The sequence below is a fragment of the Meles meles genome, chromosome 20, assembly GCF_922984935.1.
Source record: "Meles meles chromosome 20, mMelMel3.1 paternal haplotype, whole genome shotgun sequence".
NCBI classification, from domain to species: Eukaryota; Metazoa; Chordata; class Mammalia; order Carnivora; family Mustelidae; genus Meles; species Meles meles.
The window spans coordinates 27,177,138-27,195,457 of NC_060085.1; the positions used below are offsets into that span (position 1 = coordinate 27,177,138).

At 45.5% G+C, this 18,320-nt stretch overlaps 1 protein-coding gene across 12 annotated transcripts in view; it reads right to left on the minus strand.

Moving 5' to 3' along the window:
• Positions 1-630: 630 nt before the first annotated feature.
• The window catches only part of ACOX2 (acyl-CoA oxidase 2), a 30,706-nt gene continuing 13,016 nt past the window's right edge, over positions 631-18,320 (minus strand). For all 12 annotated transcript variants that reach the window (XM_045990304.1, XM_045990299.1, XM_045990297.1 and 9 more), the window contains 4 exons: positions 15,953-16,058; positions 11,280-11,497; positions 4,117-4,249; positions 631-712 (listed from right to left, as the gene is read on the minus strand). In XM_045990304.1, coding sequence (XP_045846260.1) covers positions 650-712; positions 4,117-4,249; positions 11,280-11,497; positions 15,953-16,058 — 520 coding nt within the window. In that variant the 3' untranslated portion in view covers positions 631-649. The remainder of the gene's footprint in view (positions 713-4,116; positions 4,250-11,279; positions 11,498-15,952; positions 16,059-18,320) is intronic.

Below are 18,320 nucleotides of genomic sequence, written 5' to 3' on the forward strand. Positions count from 1 at the left end.
CTAAAGTAAAATTCTTTAGTTTTACTAAATAGATGCTACAAATGGTTAGCACTACTGTTTTTTATCATGGGAAATTTCTAACATACTCAGAAGTCGAATAGTGCAAACACCCCTGGACTGTCTTCAGCTATTGGCTCTCCTCTTTTCCTTTCATGGATTATCTTGAAGTAAATCATAGATGTTTTATCAGTCCACGCAGATAATGACCCACTCTTTAAAAAATAAATACTTTAGGGGGTGCCTGGCTGGCTGAGTTGGTAGAGTATGCAATTCTTGATGTTGGGATTGTAAACTCCAGGCCCACGTTGGGTATTGGCTTACTTTATTGTTTTGTTTTTTCTTAAAGATTTTACTTATTCATTAGAGAGACAGCAGGGGACAGAGGGAGAGGCAGACTCCCCACTGAGCTGGGAGCCCAATGCAGGACTCCATCCCAGGACCCCAGGACCCCCCAAATCATGACCTTAGCCAAAGGCAGATGCTTAACTGACTGAGCCAGCCAGGTGTCCCTAGAGCTTATTTTAAAAACAATATATATATGCACTTTGAAATATATAATATGTATGTGAAGCATACTTTAAAATTTAATGCTGTATATGCCATAGTACCATAATCACACGGTGGTGTCTCTTGAATGCTGTTGATGACTTCACAGCTTGGATTTCCAGCTTTGTAATAGTGGTCTTAAGTATTTCTCATAGGCAGGGTTCCCCTATTTGTAGAAAAAAGTACACTGTTAGGACATTATTTCTGCTGGGATTAATGACTTCTACCTTCAAATTAAGTTTTTAGTTTCAAAAAAGTAACATTACATAAGATTCTTAATTTTAAGAATTATTTTTTAAAAGGCATTTTGTGTGAACATATGGAGAAACATTTTTTTCCAAAGGGCATCCTTCCTTTTCTCATGCAGATTTTAAATTGTGGATGCAGGTGGCCAACTAAGAAACAGCTTATCATTTGCTTTTGGAATTTAATACAAATAAAATGCTTGACTTTTTGAGGTTCTTTGAAATTGAGCATTAACCACAAAGCAAGGAATCAGAAGGTGGCCCAAGGTAATCAAGATTCTATGTCAGAGTAGGTTATTCCCCATTGTTCATTACTGTGTGTCTTGATTATTTCCTTTATAGTTCTAGCTTCATCTTTTATGTTAACTTGTTTATTAAATTTTTTGCCTGTCTTGGCTAAAACTTGAAGCTCCTCATTGAAGACAGGATCTATGATTCTTTTGTTCTCCACTGTAGCCTTAGTACCTAGAATAGTTTCTGGCATATAGCATATGCTCAATAAATGTTTACTGAATGACTGACTGACTGAATCAATCAATAGGTATGTTTAATGCTTCTAGCAGCTACTTGGACAAATTTTTACAGTAGAATACTTAGGGGATATAGGATTCTTGTTTTGAAATCCCCAGTGATTCTTGCGCTGTTTTCATCTATAGGTAATCGCTTAAATGTGAATTCACGTCGGGAGCAGGAACAGCCTTTTGCGATTCCTTTGGAGAATCTGGCTTGAAATAGCACCCAGCTCAGGAAAAAAGCCAGAAAACACACCATGGCTAGAGGAAACTATGAGAAAGTGGATCATCCTATCAAGGATAGAGCTCAACACTCAACCTGCCCCAGACAGAGCAGAGACTGTCTTAGGGTTCTAAGACATTTAACTTAGTATAGCACTTTTCTTTTGGTAGAAAATGTCGGTGAAGTATATTCCCGTTTGTAATGTTGTGTCTCCAAGGTGTGTTTTAACGTAGCTGTTGTTTTAATTTATTTGAAATACCTGTCACGTGCCTTTTTCTACTAGTGCAAATGAAGGGGAAAAATGTCTTACTGCAGCTTCAGAATTATCTATAGCAGATTAGAAATACATACCTTAAAAGTGCTATTTCAGTAGACTCTCAAGGAGCCAGTGATACAAGATTATGTGACTCTATGTCAGTAGTTAACCGACTGCCATTTTAACTACCTCGCAAGAATTCCCCAAGGTCACTGATAACCTCACAAATTACGGTGCGTGGAAGAGCCACACTGCTATACCCGGCCCCCTTTTAGCCAAGTGACGTAAGCCACGATGGGCAGGAAGTCTACAGCGCCTACAGTGTCTACAGCAGGTTCTCCGGGCCGCTGTGGGGATCATAAAACTGTGTTCATTTATTCCGTAAATGGGAAGTGTCTACTCTGAGACAGATCTTGGACTTAGGAAGACGAAGACTCCCTCCTTGTTCACAGTCACGTAGCAGGAGAAAAGGAAAAACAAGTGAATGGGATGAAATACATCAACATTTTACCAGATCTGTTGATGCTATGGACCAGTCATGCCCCTCATTTCCATAAACCTGCCTTCATACAGTATCCAGATTCAGTGCTTTTAAAGTAAAGAGGAGACACAAAGTGTAAAAAACAAACCAGGGCACTCCCTATGTTCTTTAGCAAAGATGAGGAATCAGAACTGGCATGTTTCCTCCTCGTATTGCTAGTTAAGCAGGTCTGAGCTAGATAGATCAGCATTTGCTGGCAGGTGTACGGCAGGCTCGGTTTCTCGCCGGAGCATCAAAGGGCATAATACAGTTATCCTTAGACCACAGGAGCTCACCTGGAGTGGGAGGACTGCTGTTTTACGCCAGGATTTAAACAGTAGAAAGCAGGGAGATCTAATTATTAGAAAAAGTAACACGCCAGAAGTAGCTTGACTGTATGAAGTGGTAAATATATCAACCTTTCTCTAGGTGAGTTATTTCTATTTTTTTGTCAGGTCAAAAGGATGCCTCTCTGGAGACAGGGAATGGCCAAAATGGATTGGCCTTCTGACAAGCATCTTGAAGGTGACCAGTTGTGTTCTAATTTTAGATAATCATGGTAGATTAAGCTATGAGGTATGACAGGATGCAAAATGTGAAGAGCAAGTCTAACACCACGCTAAGTGTGAATGAAAGTCTGAGAGTTGCCAATTTTATGAGGCGTTAAGACACCTTTTCTGAAATTTGACCTAAGGGGTAAAAAAGTAGGCTTCCCTATCTGAGTAACATATTTGCACTATAGAGCGTAAAATAATCTGTTGCGTATCTATAGATTATCTTTGTTTTGATCATCTGTATCAAATCTGCTATTAAATATGGGTTACCACATTCTAAAATTAGGCTTTATTTCTTTACTCCAGTAATTGGAGTCATTGACATTCATAACCTTTTCCAGTGAGGCTTATAGCAGAGGGTCTGCGATGTGGGCCCTTCCTTGATCATCAGGATTTTTTTTTTTTTTTTTAAAGATTTTTATTTATTTGACAGCGAGAGAGAGAGATCACAAGTAGGCAGAGAGGCAGGCAGAGAGAGAGAGAGGGAAGCAGGCTCCCTGCCGAGCAGAGAGCCTGATGTGGGACTCGATCCCAGAACCCTGAGATCATGACCTGAGCCGAAGGCAGTGGCTTAACCCACTGAGCCACCCAGACGCCCGATCATTAGGATTTTAGGAGTCCTTCCCTCTCCTGTCAGTGACATTGAGTTTTGGTACTCTCTCTCAGGACAGCTGGGGATCTTTTTGCCATAACCCTCGTAATGGTCATTTATACGGCTCTCCTGGGCTGCCAATGGCCCTGCAGCAGCCTTCTTTGTTCCTGGGGCTGTGTTCCTCAATGCAGAGAAAGGAGGTGTCTCCAGCAGATGGTCAGATCTGCTCCCCCACATCCCAAGCTTCCTATCCCCTCTGAGTACCCATTTTTATCAACACAAAACTGAGAGTTAAAAGGCCGAAAATAAGATGGTTAAATCACTGCAATGATTTATCTTATTTTTGTTATTTAAAAGTCAGTCTGCCACTATGTGTATATGCCCTTGGGTATATCAAGCCGTGATTTAGAGCCTGGACCTTCCTCCTAGTTCCCTTTATCAAATCCTGAGCAATGCCTTTTGCTGATTACAGTCCAGCCTCCGTTCCTGCGAAGCCACATCCCTACTCCTGGTTTCTTTTATGTATTCTCAAAATATTTTCAACAGACATGCTATGCCAAGCAATTTCCAACCTAACGGGGATCAATTAAAATGAGAAAACACGGAGGTGTATTCACTGCTTGTTCTCTGCTCTCTTACATAATTTATAATGTGTTCTACTCAACTACCTGAGTATTGGTCGGTGACTTCTGAGCCCAGTGGAACAGACGTTCATAGACATTTCCATCGTAACAGCCAAGTGCTGAATTTAAACTGGGATCCGTGAAGTCAAAGGCATCAGTTAACAAGATGGCATCCTTCCTGTGAGAGAAAACAAGAGTTTGTGAGTATTTTAGATTGCTCTTATGAATCTAATTAATCAAGGATGGTGAATAACAACACCTAATTAGAGACTTCATCATTATTCACTTTTTAACAATTCAGCTTTAAATTTTTTTAGAATTTTTGACTTTTGATCTGTTCTCTACGCAAGTATAGAGTCTGGCAGTCTTCAAGGCCTATTACTTAAAATCAGCACCTCCCTGTCTCCCTTCTACTTCCCCCACCCCTGGAATTTGTTTCAGTCTTTAAGCTGATATATTTTGAATGTCTCTATCTTGTTCGGATTGCCACTTCTGGATTGTTCCGTTTTAGATATTATCTGTCAACTCTATTACAAAAAGATAAGGATATGTTTTTGGTCCCCTACCCTCACCCCTATATGTCATCCCCTCTTCCCCCCCCCCACCCCCAGCCCTGGTGTTGCTTCTCCTCGGCCTTCCTGCTCCCAGTATAGTTATGAATGAGTCAGACTTGCATTGGGGGCTTCCACTGTGATGGCTGTATGTGTGTGTATGATGGTGACTTTATGTGTCCCGCTCACAGCTGAGCTGTGTCCCTCCCAGGTCTCTCCATTCATGATGTACCTCCTGGTCTGCTGCTTCTCTCCCCCATTTCCTCTGTCATCATCCTTAGTGATTTCATTGCTTACATGAATGTTCCTCTAAAATGTGGCCTCAACGTCCTGGGATCTTCTCCGCTGATCCTGTTCCGCTGTCACTCCCCGGCAGGAGCCCTCCCCAGGTCTCGGTCCTCCACATGGGCACCTTTTCTGGGATGGTGATGTGGGACGTCTTCCTGTTGCTGGCTCCGGCCCTTTTAGCTTACTCCCTCTAGAGTTCTGACTCTGATAGCTGCTCCCCCCCTTTCTTTTTCTTTTTCAATCAATGAAATATGTTTTATTTTAGCCTATTAAATGAAGTATTTTAAACAAATGTTCACATGCTTCTCTTCCTTTTTTAAGCAATGGATCTAAAGCGTAACATTGCCATTGTTTACACCCAAAGCAGTTGAGCCGACTGGGATACTGTACCTACCTGTTGTCACCTTCTCTGGGTGACCCTTCACCGTCACTGTGAGAGCATTTCCATTTCAGGCTGTTCACACTTCTTTGACCCTATCCACACCCACCACTTACTTCATGTCCCTCATCCTCCTGGTGGCCTCCCTTCCTTCCTTATTCAGCTGAAATGCCTGGTCTGTTACATTTACTCCCTCAAAAACAGATTCAGCAGTTTTTCACCGACTCTGTGCCTTTGTAGCTATAGGTGGCTGGGAAACCAGTGCCAAGTGGTGTATGTAACTCCCTTCCTGCTGCCTAGCGATCGTACGACATTGCTCTAATTGCTTTACACTCCCATTCGCTTAGATGATTATTTCACACCTTCTCTCTGAATCTTAAATCCACACTACCTGCCCCCCCATCTCTCTTACTTAGATGACTTTTGGTTCCATTTCACTGATAAAATAGACTCAGTAAGAGCCTAGCCACAAGTTCTCGCCCATATATTTCTGCGTGCTTTCTCTGTTTTTAGTGCAGTTATGCTTTCCAAGCGCCCAGCTCACACCAGTCCTTCCTTGTCCATTAGATGCCTTCCCCTCTTGCCTACTAGAGAACATTCTAGAAATTCTCTTGCCTTTCCTCTACAATGTCAAAATCTTTCTCCACTGGATCATTTTCAGATACACACGTGCTTTCCTATTTCTCATCTTGAAAACAAACTTTTGAGTCTATTTTTCCCTCTCCATCACCTACTCCAGATCTTGGCTCCCGTTTATGATAAAACTCCTTAAAACCATAACGTTGTGTTGTGCTTGTTTATGCTTTGCTATTTGTTCTTCCCTACCTGTCCTCCTAGACTAGATCCGTTCAGGTTTTCACTTCCACCACTCCACTGAAACAGCCCTTGTCAGGGCCACCTCCTCTCCTCCTCTTGGAGGGTCCCAAGACTCAGGACTGGGGCGTCTTGCCTTTTACAGTCACTCCATGTGATATCCTTCTGAGGGCTTTAAATACCAGTGATATGCTAATGACTTCCAAATTTATCTCTCCCGTCTCGCTTACCTGCTTATTAACATCTTACTTGATTTCTCACGGGCTCTTCAAAGTGAACATGTTCAAAGCCAAACTCCTGATCTTCTACACCTTCTGCACATCCTGCCCAAACCTGGTGCATTTAGAGCGAATGGCAACTCTGTCCTGGCCAAAAACCTGTGCTGCTCTCTGTCGCTTACACCCCACATTGGATCTTTCAGCAAAGCCTGTTCTGCCTTCAAAATACACCCACACTTCGGCCATTTCCCACTACCTCCAGTGCTATCACCTAGTCTGACCCAACAGCGTCTTTCCCGTGGGTTACTGAGGTAACCTCCTAGCTGGGCTCCCCACTTTTTATTCACCCCCCTTGCCCAGTCACTTTTTTTTTTTTTTTTTTTTTAGGATTTTACTTATTTATTTGACAGACAGAGATCACAAGTGGGCAGAGAGGCAGGCAGAGAGAGAGAGGAGGAAGCAGGCTCCCCGCTGAGCAGAGAGCCTGATGTGGGGCTCGATCCCAAGACCCTGGGATCATGACCTGAGCTGAAGGCAGAGGCTTAACCCACTGAGCCACCCAGGCGCCCCTGCCCAGTCACTTCTTAATATGGCAGCTGGAATGATCCTTTAGAAAAATTCATCAGATGATTGAAATACTGAAAACCCTCCCATTCTCACACATAGTAAAAGCCAACATCTTAAGTCTTTGCAATGATCTCCACCCCCTTTCGCCCCTGCCCCAGTACACCCTAAACACTCTGACCTCTGCTGTCCTTCCCCACCCCAGTCACTGTTGCCTGTTCTCTGGATGGACGCAAGCATGCTCTCGCCTCCAGCCTTTGTACTTCTCTGCCTGGGGTGCTCCTTTCCCAGCCAACCCCCTGGCTTCTCTCCTGTCCCCACCCCTTGAGATCTTTCCTCAAACATCACCCTCCCTGAGAGGCCTTCTCTGACTTATTTAAAACTACAGTCCCTGGGGCACTTGGCTAGCTCAGTCAATAGAGGGTGACTCTTAATCTTAGGGTTGTGAGTTCAGGCCCTGCCTTTGGCGTAGAGATTAAAAGTAAAATCCTTAAAAAATAAAATAAAACTACAGTCCCCCACCCCCCCCACCCTGCTTTGCACTCCCAGCATCCTGATCCCCTTCCCTGCTTTCCTTTTCTTCACAGCATTTACTTACCATCTTGCACACTGTATGCTTGACTTATTTTTCCCTTGTGTGTTTGTCTCCTCTAGTCTGTAAATGTCTATGGCCTTTTCAGTCTGAAACGTGTGCTCTTCATTTGAGGAGTATTTTCTTGAATTATTTTGTTAATGGTTTGTTCCCTTCTATTTTCTCTGTCTGCCCTTTCTAGACCTCTTTTTCAGATGATGGACAGTTGAGATCAGTCTTCTTACTATTATTATCTTTTCTAATTTTTATCTTTTTGTCTTTTTGCTTTCTTTTCTGTGAGATTTATGTAACTTTCTCTTCCGGTCCTTCCACTGAGTTTTTCATTTCCACTATCGTTTTCTGGTTTCACAGAGGTCTTTTTTTTTTTTCCCCCGCGAATATTACTTTTTAAGAAATAACATTCTTGTTTTGTGATTGCTGTATCTCCTCTTAACTCTTTGAGGATATTACTTATCTTTTTAAAGAGATTCCTTCTCCCTGAAGATTCTCTTGTGCAGTCCAGTTTGTTTCATTCTTGCTTGTTGGGGTCCCTTTTATGTCAGGAGTTCCCCCCCAGGTGTCTGGAGATCCTGAGTATCTAATCGTAGCTAAGAGTAGGGCACTAGCTAGCTGATTACAAGTCAGGGCATGCTTGTCAATGTGTGGGATTCACTATGGGTGAACTGGGGGGATCATGGTGTCAGTATCAGTTTTGTCTCCTTTGGGCTGTTTCAGATTCTCCAGAGAAGGAACATGCTATCGTCTTCCTGTAGCTACTGGCCTGGCTGCCAGTTTTCTGGGACCCAAGGGAAAGAGGGCTGAGGGAGGGGGCTTAGGTTAGCACTTAGCCTATAAACATTTATCCGGCCCCTGTTTTCTGTGGGTAGCCTCATTCTAAACTATGCTCGATGTCCCTGGCCCACAGACCATCTGTGTGCCCTTCTGCCAGGGTGGAGTCAGAGAACCTCAAAACTACTTGCAGAGAAGGAGGGGAGCTGGGAGTTCAGCTCCTTCTGAAACAGACTTTCAGTCCCTCCTGTGGGTCTGACCTTCACCCCGATTGTCAGACGTACAAAGTGCTGTTAGTTCTTGGGGTTCTTTGGTATAACTTGTTTCCCACTCCTGGTTTATGATCCAGTTTTTCTCAGATCTGCTAAGTCACTTTACTTTCTTCCTTCCATGTTTCCTCCCCTGTTTTTTTGTTTTTTTTTTTTTTTAATTTTGTTTAGTTATTTGAGAGAGAGACTGAAAGAGAGCATGAGAAGGGGGAGGGTCAAAGGGAGAAGCAGACTCCCTGCTGAGCAGGAAGCCCAATGTGGGACCCCATACTGGGACTCCAGGATCATGACCTGAGCCAAAAGCAGTCACTGAACCAACTGAGCCACCCAGGCGCCTATCCCTTGTTTTTTCTTTTTGTCAATTTATACCTTTAACAATTTTTAAATCCATTTGCTGGTGTTTTCATGGGGTTTCAGGAGGGAACAAAAGTAAATACGTATGGTCAGTCTGCTGTCTTCACCTATCTGTCCTCCACCTGAGATTTTACGACCCCTTAAACAACTGTAAACTGTGGGTCAGTTAATTACCGTTACACAGAGAGCTGTTTCTTAGTGTCACATGAATAGTGTGCCATCCTTCATTTGTCATCTCAAATCAGAGAGTGATACTAAGTAATCAAGGGAGGGAACTGTGACACAGAATTGTTACACGTACGATGTCTGTTACATACCTAACTCCCTTGCAGTGATAGGTTACTTAAGAACCATAACATAACATGGGGGCACCTGGGTGGCTCAGTGGGTTAAGTGTCTGCCTTCGGCTTGGGTCATGGTCTCAGGGTCCAGGAGTTGAGCCCCACATTGGGCTCTCTGCTCAGCGGGGAGTCTGCTTCCCCCCCCCCCGCCCCCCCCCTCCACCGCCCGCCTCTCTGCCTACTTATGATCTCTCTCTCTCTCTGTCAAATAATCAATAAAATCTTAAAAAAAAAAAAAAAGAACCATAATGTTAGTAAATCAGCTTGTGGGTTGGATGCATGCATAAGTTGCCTGTTTGTGTCAGTGCTGTTGGTTGTAAGTCTTTGGCACCAAGGCAAGCACCTAGAAATACTGTTGCAGATTTAAAAAAATCATGCTTCTGAGGTGTCAGAGTGATCTTTTGTGTTTCATCTCTGTCAATCAGGCTAGAATCTTATTGACTTCATACGCTTTAAAATGTGGAGCATTTCAGGGGTGCCTGGTGGCTTAGAGGGTTAAGCCCCTGACTCTTAATTGTGGCTCAGCTCATGATCTCAGAGCCCTGTGCCTTGGGCTTTGTGCTCAGCAGGAGTCTGCTTGAAGATTCTCTCTCAGTGCCCATGCCCTGCTCAGACTCTCTCTCTCTCTCAGATAAATAAGTAAATCTTAAAAAAATAATAAAATGCCAAGCATTTCAGAATTAGGTACACTGGAGCTTGACCTGTGTAATACTCAGTTCTGCTATTAATGGTTCTCACCACTGGATTCTCTCTATTAGGAAAAGTTTAATACCTGGGCCATACTTGTAAAAAATGTATTTTTGACAGTTTTTGATGGTTTAATTGAACATTTGCTGACCACCGAATATCTGTTAGGTGCTTATATGGACTCATAAATGGTCTGTAGCATATTGCACATTGTTAGAAATAAAAATAATTTGATTTAGATTTTTTTAAAAACTTTGTCACAAGTAGCTTATTGGCCTTTTTTTTATCATCTTAGTCTTACAGATAGTGTGAACTACTGGAGGTTCTAGGGGGAAAGTCACACACACACACACACACACACACACACACACGATACCACCCCACATGAAACAGTCATCCCATTTTCTCAGAAAAGGTTGTACTCTCCGTAGCCCATTTTTATCCTAGTGACAACAGTGCCTACCCTGTTTTGTTTTGTTTCTTCCAGGGCCCTGTTCAGGTTGGGGCTTTGGTTTCAATGTTTCTAAAGTGATCATCTAGATTATATACAATGTAACCGAACAGAAGGGCCGCATTAGTATGTCATGACCCTGAACTGCAGTGCTTTATGGTGCATTTTAGAACTGTTTTTATTATTGCTTTATGAATCTCTGTATGAATGACCGGGTTAAAAAAAAAAATCATCGTGAAGCTGATGGATTAAAGTAAGTTTAGCCCACTTAGTAAGGGTTTGCCTGAGCCCATTCAAAAAGACAAGGATATATTTGAAACAAATAATCGCCCCACCTTAACTTTAACACAGTTGAAGAGCATATTCTCAGGCCAGGCCCCAGAGTACCCTCTGATCTCCCATGGCTGATTCTGAGACCTGGGGCAAGGTACTTCCTCCCCTCAGCCTGAATTTCCTCCCCAGTAAAATGGGGAGATTAATAGTGTTCCTTTCAGAAGGCTGTAAGGATTAAGTGAGATGATGCATGTGAACGCTTTTGGCATAATGCCTGGCACACATATGTGTTCCTTAAATATGAGCTATGATGAAGACTCATTAATACTACCTGTGCACACTCTGAATACGGTGGGATGCTTCATTTAGATACTCTCCTTATTTCCTTTACAGTGTTGAAGAGTATTTGGTGGCGATTATTTGTTTTTAAGCTTTTTTATTTCTAATTGTTTTTTTCATTTTTTTCCTTTCATTAATCTATCATGCTTTACGTTGAGGTAACCGTGCTACCTGGTCAGCCTCTCCAGGGTGGTTGCTGCTTCTGCCAGACCCTGTTTAGCAAGGTCCTGGAGCACCAGGTTTCAGAGTGGGAAGGGAACGAAGGGTGTGGGGCTCCTCTCGGAAGATTAGCAGGGTCTGAGGGTCTGGGGGGCCACTCACCGGACCAGGTGGAGCAGCTCCAGGTAGCTGGTTCTCACCGCATCTACTTGGGTCCCAGACAGGAAGCCATCGTGGAGAAAGTCAGTGGCGTTAGTCAGGATGCTGTGCAGAGCATAGAGGTCACAGAGGCGGTTGAGCACCTGCCAAACCTCCGGCTTGTTTTCCAGTTTCTCGAGAGTTCCTGTAAAGCTCTTCACACTGGTATAGTAGCAGTGTGCCTAAAAGACACGAAGATCCATCAGCTTTTGATTTCTGACTCCAGAAGTCATCTTGGAAGCTGGGCAAGACCGCTGGGGTGAGGTCTCTGTGGCCACGTGTTTCCTCGAGCTCACCGCGGGTCCCCATGGGGTGTGTGTGTGTTTGTGTGTGTTCACACATGTGCTCCAGTTGGGGGCTTGTGGGCTCTGGGACTTGGTAGCTTCCTCATTTTGTTTGGGGAAATTTCAAGGTTTGAAAGTAGAATTGTATTGGGTATTGGAGGCTGGCCTGGAGACAGTGGAGGACGGCACCACATTTCTGAAGAAAACAGCTGTTTGTTGTTTGCTGTGTTCAAGGCAGCGGGGTGTGGGTGTATGTGTGTGTGTGTGTGTGTGTGCTTTTGTGTGTCTTGGGGTGAGAAAGTAGAGGTACCTTATGGACATAAAATGTATCCCAGCTAGAAAGTAAACTCCACAAGGTAACCAAGGCTGTTAGTTAACCCATACCCAACAGTATGGCTTTGTCAGTAGTTCCGCTTGGTAAGTGACCACAGCCCTCAACCTAGTGAGACTCCCTCTCTGTCAAGCTGGGATCCTTCCCTGGGACCACCTCCTCCCCACAGCTCTGCAAATAAAGGATGAATGCCTGACCCAGCAGGAGGCTTTCAGGCCCCCCTGCTTCCGTTAGGCCTGAAGTACTTTCTGATTAGTCTGTGCCCCCCTGCTGGTTGTTGAATATTTTTGAATTCCCCTTCTCCCCAATACAAATGCACATTATTGTTATCAGGTTAGGTATATGAATTCCATGGGGGTGGGGAGGCAAGCAAATAAAACTCTTCTCAAATGTTCATGTGCATACAGACCAGCTGAGCATCTTGTGAAAATGCAAATTTCCAGGTAGCTTCCCAGTAATGCCTTAAGTAGCAAGGCTTAGACTGTCTGGAGCGGTCAAAGAAGTCTGACAAGGGGCAGGGACAGGGCCGGGGTTATTGCGTGCACACTGGACTGTGCTTGCAGGAGGCTGGCCCAGTCTGCTGGGGCTGCCCCCTGGGACACAGTGAGGCAATGACAGACCTGCAGTGGTGAGGCTGCCCCCTCCCCTCCATAGCCCCGCGCCAGTGAAGGGCTGTGATCCACATGGCTGGGGAAGTGGGGAACGAAGGCAAAAGAAATGTAGATAAGATGAAATTTTCCTCTAGCTTGCAGCCCACTGACAAATACTTGAGACAGACTGAGTATGCCACTCCTCCAGGAACTGCACAACTGTCTTCATGTTAATGCCTTGCTAGAGGGAAAAAAAAACACCTTAGCCTGACAATAACTGGGCCTCCAGGATCCAGTAAGTCTTCTGGAATGTAAGAAAATCCTTTTGGAAACTCCTTTTGTTTCTACCCCTCCCGATTTAAATGTATATAATCAATCGCTCCTCATACTGCCAGGGCAGCTCTTTCTGCTCGCTGGTCCTGCCCCTGGGCTTTAATAAAACCACCTTTTTTGCACCGAAAATGACTCAAGAATTCTTTCTTGACCATTCACTCCCGACACCCACATCAGATCACATCAGTCGGGGTTTCTTTCTGTGGGGGTCGGAGAGCCACCAAAGTCTTCAACAGGAAAGTGAGCCCATCAGGTTTCTCACTTGGAAAGGATCTGCCTTTCCCACGGAGGCCTCACACGGGGGCTAACGACACACTCTGCCGCCTGGACCTGGTGTGCTCACAGCCGCACTGGGTTCGCTGCAGTTGGGTGCGGAAGGGGGGGCAGATGTGCGCTGCTGCCCCCGCTGAGTCAGACAGACCTGGCTTCCCTTTTCTCATCTGAGGGCCACATCCTTAAACTCTCAGGGCCCTGGGCTGTGGAGTGGTGTGAGAAAAGCTGCTCGAGGGCCCTGGCCTCCATGGCCTCTGTTTCGATGACAGGGTGAGCCGAACTTCGGCACCATGCTCCAAACGCAATGAACTCTATTTACTTTTTGTGTGTGTGGGTTTAAACCTTACCTCCTGACTAACTTGGTGTGTGGGGTGGGATGTGTAGCATTTATATGCTAGGTGCATTTTAAGTTTTACATGTATTAACTCATTTAATCTCCATAATAATCTTAAAAGGCAGGCACTATGATTGGCTCCATTTTGTAGATGAGGAGACTGAGGCATTGAGGGATTAACTTCCTTGCCCAAGGTCACCTGACTAGCAAGTGGTAGTAACAAGATCCACACCAAAATAGTCCATCTCCTGGTTAAGCGTCTGTACTCTTCACCATTCCCCTGCGTTGCCAAAGCCATGAGAGACGGAGGCTGGATTAGAATGAGGACCAGCATTTGCTCCCGTGGTCCTAGGGACCGACGTTTCTCCTGAGCAGGGTCTCAGATAACAGAACCAGAACTCGTCAGAACCTAAAGGTCTTTTTCATGTCCCTTTGTTTTACAGACTGGGAAGTTACAGCCCAGAGAAGGAAGGACACTGGAGGTCACATAGAGAGGCCGGTCATGCAGAGCTGGGAACAGAACTTGGGCCACCACTCTGCCACTGTTCCCACTCCCCTTGTGTTGCTCACTCTCTACCTGCATATTTATGGTTTCTAGATGGGACTTGGTGGGTGCTTAAGAGTTCTGTAGAGTAGATGGTTCTTCCAAAGCATGAAGCTCAGAAACTGCAGATTTCCCTGCCTCTTCTGACTTTGGAGAGTCAGCTTGGGCATCATCTCCCCAGGAAGCCACTCTTCTTCAGCTTACAATGGCCAGAGGAGAAGGGACTTGCTCTTCTCCTCTAGGCTGGTAGAACTCTCCACCCTCGGTAACCCTAGAACTCGGGGATCACCTCCCTCCCTTACACATAATGGCTCCCTGAGGACACAGCTTGCCTCTGTGAGGGAAAGGAAAGCAAAGCATCTAAACTATTTTCTACCTCTGGGACTTAATTCTTTTGAGTTCTGGTTCCTCATCCTTAAAATGGAGATTATGCTGCTCTCCCCTGCAAGGTGGTATGTACTAAATGAGGTAACCCTAGCATGCAGTGTCCACTCCACTGGAAGGCAGAGCACAGGTTTGGAAAACGGATGCATCATGGGCAGCTGGGTTCCTTTTGTGCTCGTCTGGTGACAAGCCTTGGCTCACCCTCCCCTGTGTTGACAGGACATTTAGCACAGCAGGGAGTGCTCTTGCGGCGGACACAGCCTGGAGGATGGTGGCCGGTTAAGACCAGCACCAGCTGCTGTGGCAGAGGGGGCGAGTCACCAGGGGGCGCTCATGCCCAGCCTGTGCGGAGAGGGCGCTACAAAGCACTCCTCGGGCTTTCCTGCCAGTTCCTGGGCCTGATGCTTGAGGATCAGAGCGTTCATCTTGGTTTTCCAGCTGTAGGTAGGGCGAGAGTCTCAGCTGCCTAAGCTAGAGCTCAGGACTCAACCTCTTTCCCAGCCCACTACTCTAAGAAGCCTGTCACTATCTCCTACCCCCTTAATATGTCTGTATCCACCCACTCTTCTCCATGCCCCCTGCCAAGGTCATGGTCGGGACCATCCTCAGCCCTTGGCTAGGCTGCCGCTGCCTGCTCCTAACAGGCTTCCAGCCTCCAGTCAATTGCTCCCCAGGCAGCCTGCGTGATTCTTCTATAGTGAAACTCTGATCACCTCATTCCCATGATACAAAGTCGGCCAAGGCTTCCCATGGCAATGAGAACAAAACCAAACTGCTCACATTGAGGCAGAAGGTCCCAGGCCTTGCCTATCTTTCCCCATCCCCTAACTGCCTTCCTCTCCTGAGTTCAGTCTTCCTTCTTAAGCTCCTCCTTGGGAGGATTTGCATTTCTTCAAGCACCATGCCTCTTCTTGTCTCTTCCATTTCCACCTGCTGCTCCCTTTGCCAGGAAACCTTTGTTTCCCAAACCGCAGCATCTACCCTTTGCCTGGCTAATTTCAGCTCCTCCTTGAAGTCCTGGCCTCTACGTCCCTTCTGGGAAGCCTTTCGGATCCTCACGCCCGGTAAGAGCTGCACCTGTCTGGGATCACACGGCAGCCTGTGTCTCCCCATCACAGTGTTGCCTTGATGGCACTGGGTGTAAGGGCACCATGGAGGCACCAGCCCCCAACCCATGCCTGGTGTTGAGCGGGTGCTCAAATATTTGCTGACTGAATGTGAATTATGCACAAACACAAAACATAGTAGAAATTGAATCAGACATCTAAGGCTTGCCTGTGGGGCTAAAGGGAGACTTGACCTGCTTTTCTATGTGGGAGGAAATATTTGAACAACCTGAAGCAAATCCAATAACACTGCCTCATTACATTTTTCCCTAAGAGCTGTCAGCAAGATTGTTTTGGAGTTAAGTCCTTTAATTAAAATACCCTGGACGAAAGCCTTGGAAGTGAAACAAGGGCAGCCACCAAGCAGGGCTGGGGAATAATGGCAGAGCTCAGATTTCCTCAGCGTGGTGGTCTGCTGGGGAAACAAAACAGGTCCCTTCAGCTGACGGGCAGCTCACCTTAGCAGTCTGGAGGTGTATGACAGTGGTCTGGTTCCATGCCTCATCCCAGTCAGCCCCGGATTGCATCAGAGTCTCTAAGTGCTGTGCTGAGTCCTTTATGAGCCTGAAGGCCAAAGGAAAAAAAAAAGGTTCCACTTCCTGACTGACTGGGAAGGACACTGATGGAGTCTGGTCTCGGGCTACCTGGGGATCCCTCAGAAGTAGAAATGCAGTCATTTCTGTTGATTGACCATTGGTTTGTGTTGCAAAGCTAAATGGTGACTATACATTATCTCCCTTACCCTTCTAAGGCTTGGCATTCCCAATTTACAACGGGGAAAGCTGAGTCCCAGACTGGCTCACTTAACTGGTCTGGGGTCATACAGTAAAGGGTAGAGCTGTCCTGACCTCAGCGCTGGAAAGCCTCGGGGCTCTGGGGCGGGCACTGACCCTCCTTTCTAATGCAGACGCCACCTTATGCCAGTGTTTCCACGCCATCCCTTGACTGCCTTCTGTGGCTGAGCAAGGGCAATGGTTTTCCTGTAAAGGCTACTGACACCTGTCAGTCACCCGGCCTGTTCCAGGTTCTACCTAAGGGACCTTAAAAGGCTAGAAAAGAAAACTAAACAAACTCTTGTCCTCCAAACCACTAAATCGGTCATTTGCCATGTACATAACCTTTTTTATTTTCTATTCCCTGCCCATCCACTCATGACCCTTGGAATTTCTACGCAAAACACACTGTTTATTAAGCAATATTTATCTTTTCTTACTTGTCAGGGAGTAGATAAACAGATGTCACATCGAATTCCAAGCAAAAATCAATATAATGGCATTTTAACTACCCTGAGAAGCTTACTGGGCACTCACCACCTCCCCCAACTAAAATGTTAGTTCCGTGAGGCCTGGGCTTTTTGCGACTGGTTTCCTGATAGATCTGAAATGCCTGGAATAGTGCCTGGTGCCCTGTAGGCACTTAGTATTTGTGGAATAAATAAATGGATGTCCAAAGTTGCTTGTGATCTTGAAATAATTATTAGCCATCCCTTCGACCACAGGTAGGGGTATAAGACCTCTTTTCATATGGTGATAGTATTTCTTCCAGCTTGTTTTGGTGTTTTATTTTTTTATCTTTTTAAGATGTTATTTATTTATTATTTATTCATTTATTTATTTGACAGACAGAGATCACAAGTAGGCAGAGAGGCAGGCAGAGAGAGAGAGAGGAACCAGGGTCCCTGCTGAGCAGAGAGTCTGATGCTGGGCTCGATCCCAGGACCCTGAGATCATGACTGGAGCTGAAGGCAGAGGCTTAACCCTCTGAGCCACCCAGGCGCCCCTATTTTTTAATTTTTTTAAAGGTTTTATTTACTTTACAGAGAGAGAGCACACAAGCAGGGGAGCAGCAGAGGGAGAGGAAGAAGCAGGCTCGCTGCGATGCGGGGCTCCATCCCATACCGTGGGATCATGACCTGAGCCACCCAGGCGCCCCTGTTTTGGTGTTATAGTTGGAGAGAGTTTCAGAAGGTTCATTCTTAGGTACTTCAATCTCTCTATCTTTTCTGTGGTGTGTGTGTTTGGCAGGACCTCTTTTTTTTTTTTAAAGATTTTATTTTTTTATTTGACAGAGACAGAGATCACAAGTAGGCAGAGAGGCAGGCAGAGAGAGAGGCGGGGGGAAGCAGGCTCCCTGCTGAACAGAGACCCCAGCTGAAGGCAGATGCTTTAACCCACTGAGCCACCCAGGCGCCCCAGTTTGTGGGATATTTTAAATACAGTATTGGTATTTATTATTTATCAGTATTTACACACTGATACATTTGTGGTATTTACAAATGGGCACATTCATTGCACTGCAAATCACAGTAAGAGCCTAAAGATAGAAAAAGTTCAGGGCAGGCGCCTGGGTGGCTCAGTTGGTTGAGCTGCTGACTTCAGCTCAGGTCATGGTCACTGTCCTAGGAGCAAGCCACTGCTCAGTGGGGAGTCTGCTTCTCTCTCTGCCCCGGCCCTGCTCATGCTCTCGCTCTCTCACTCTTAAATAAATAAAATCTTAGGGCGCCTGGGTGGCTCAGTGGGTTAAGCCTCTGCCTTCAACTTGGGTCGTGATCTCGGGGTCCAGGGATTGAGCCCCACATTGGGCTCTGCTCGGCAGGGAGCTTGCTTCCCCCTCTCTCTCTGCCTGCCTCTCTGCCTACTTGTGATCTTTCTGTCAAATAAATAAAAATAAAATATTTAAAAAAATAAATAAAATCTTAAGAAAATGTCTTAAAAAGAAAAAAAAAGAATTTCCCTGCACTGGCCAGAGGGGTGATGTCCTTCTACCAGCTCGGCCAGGATAGGGAAGTGATGGCGGCTCATGGATGTGGCTTCCCCTTCTCTGCCC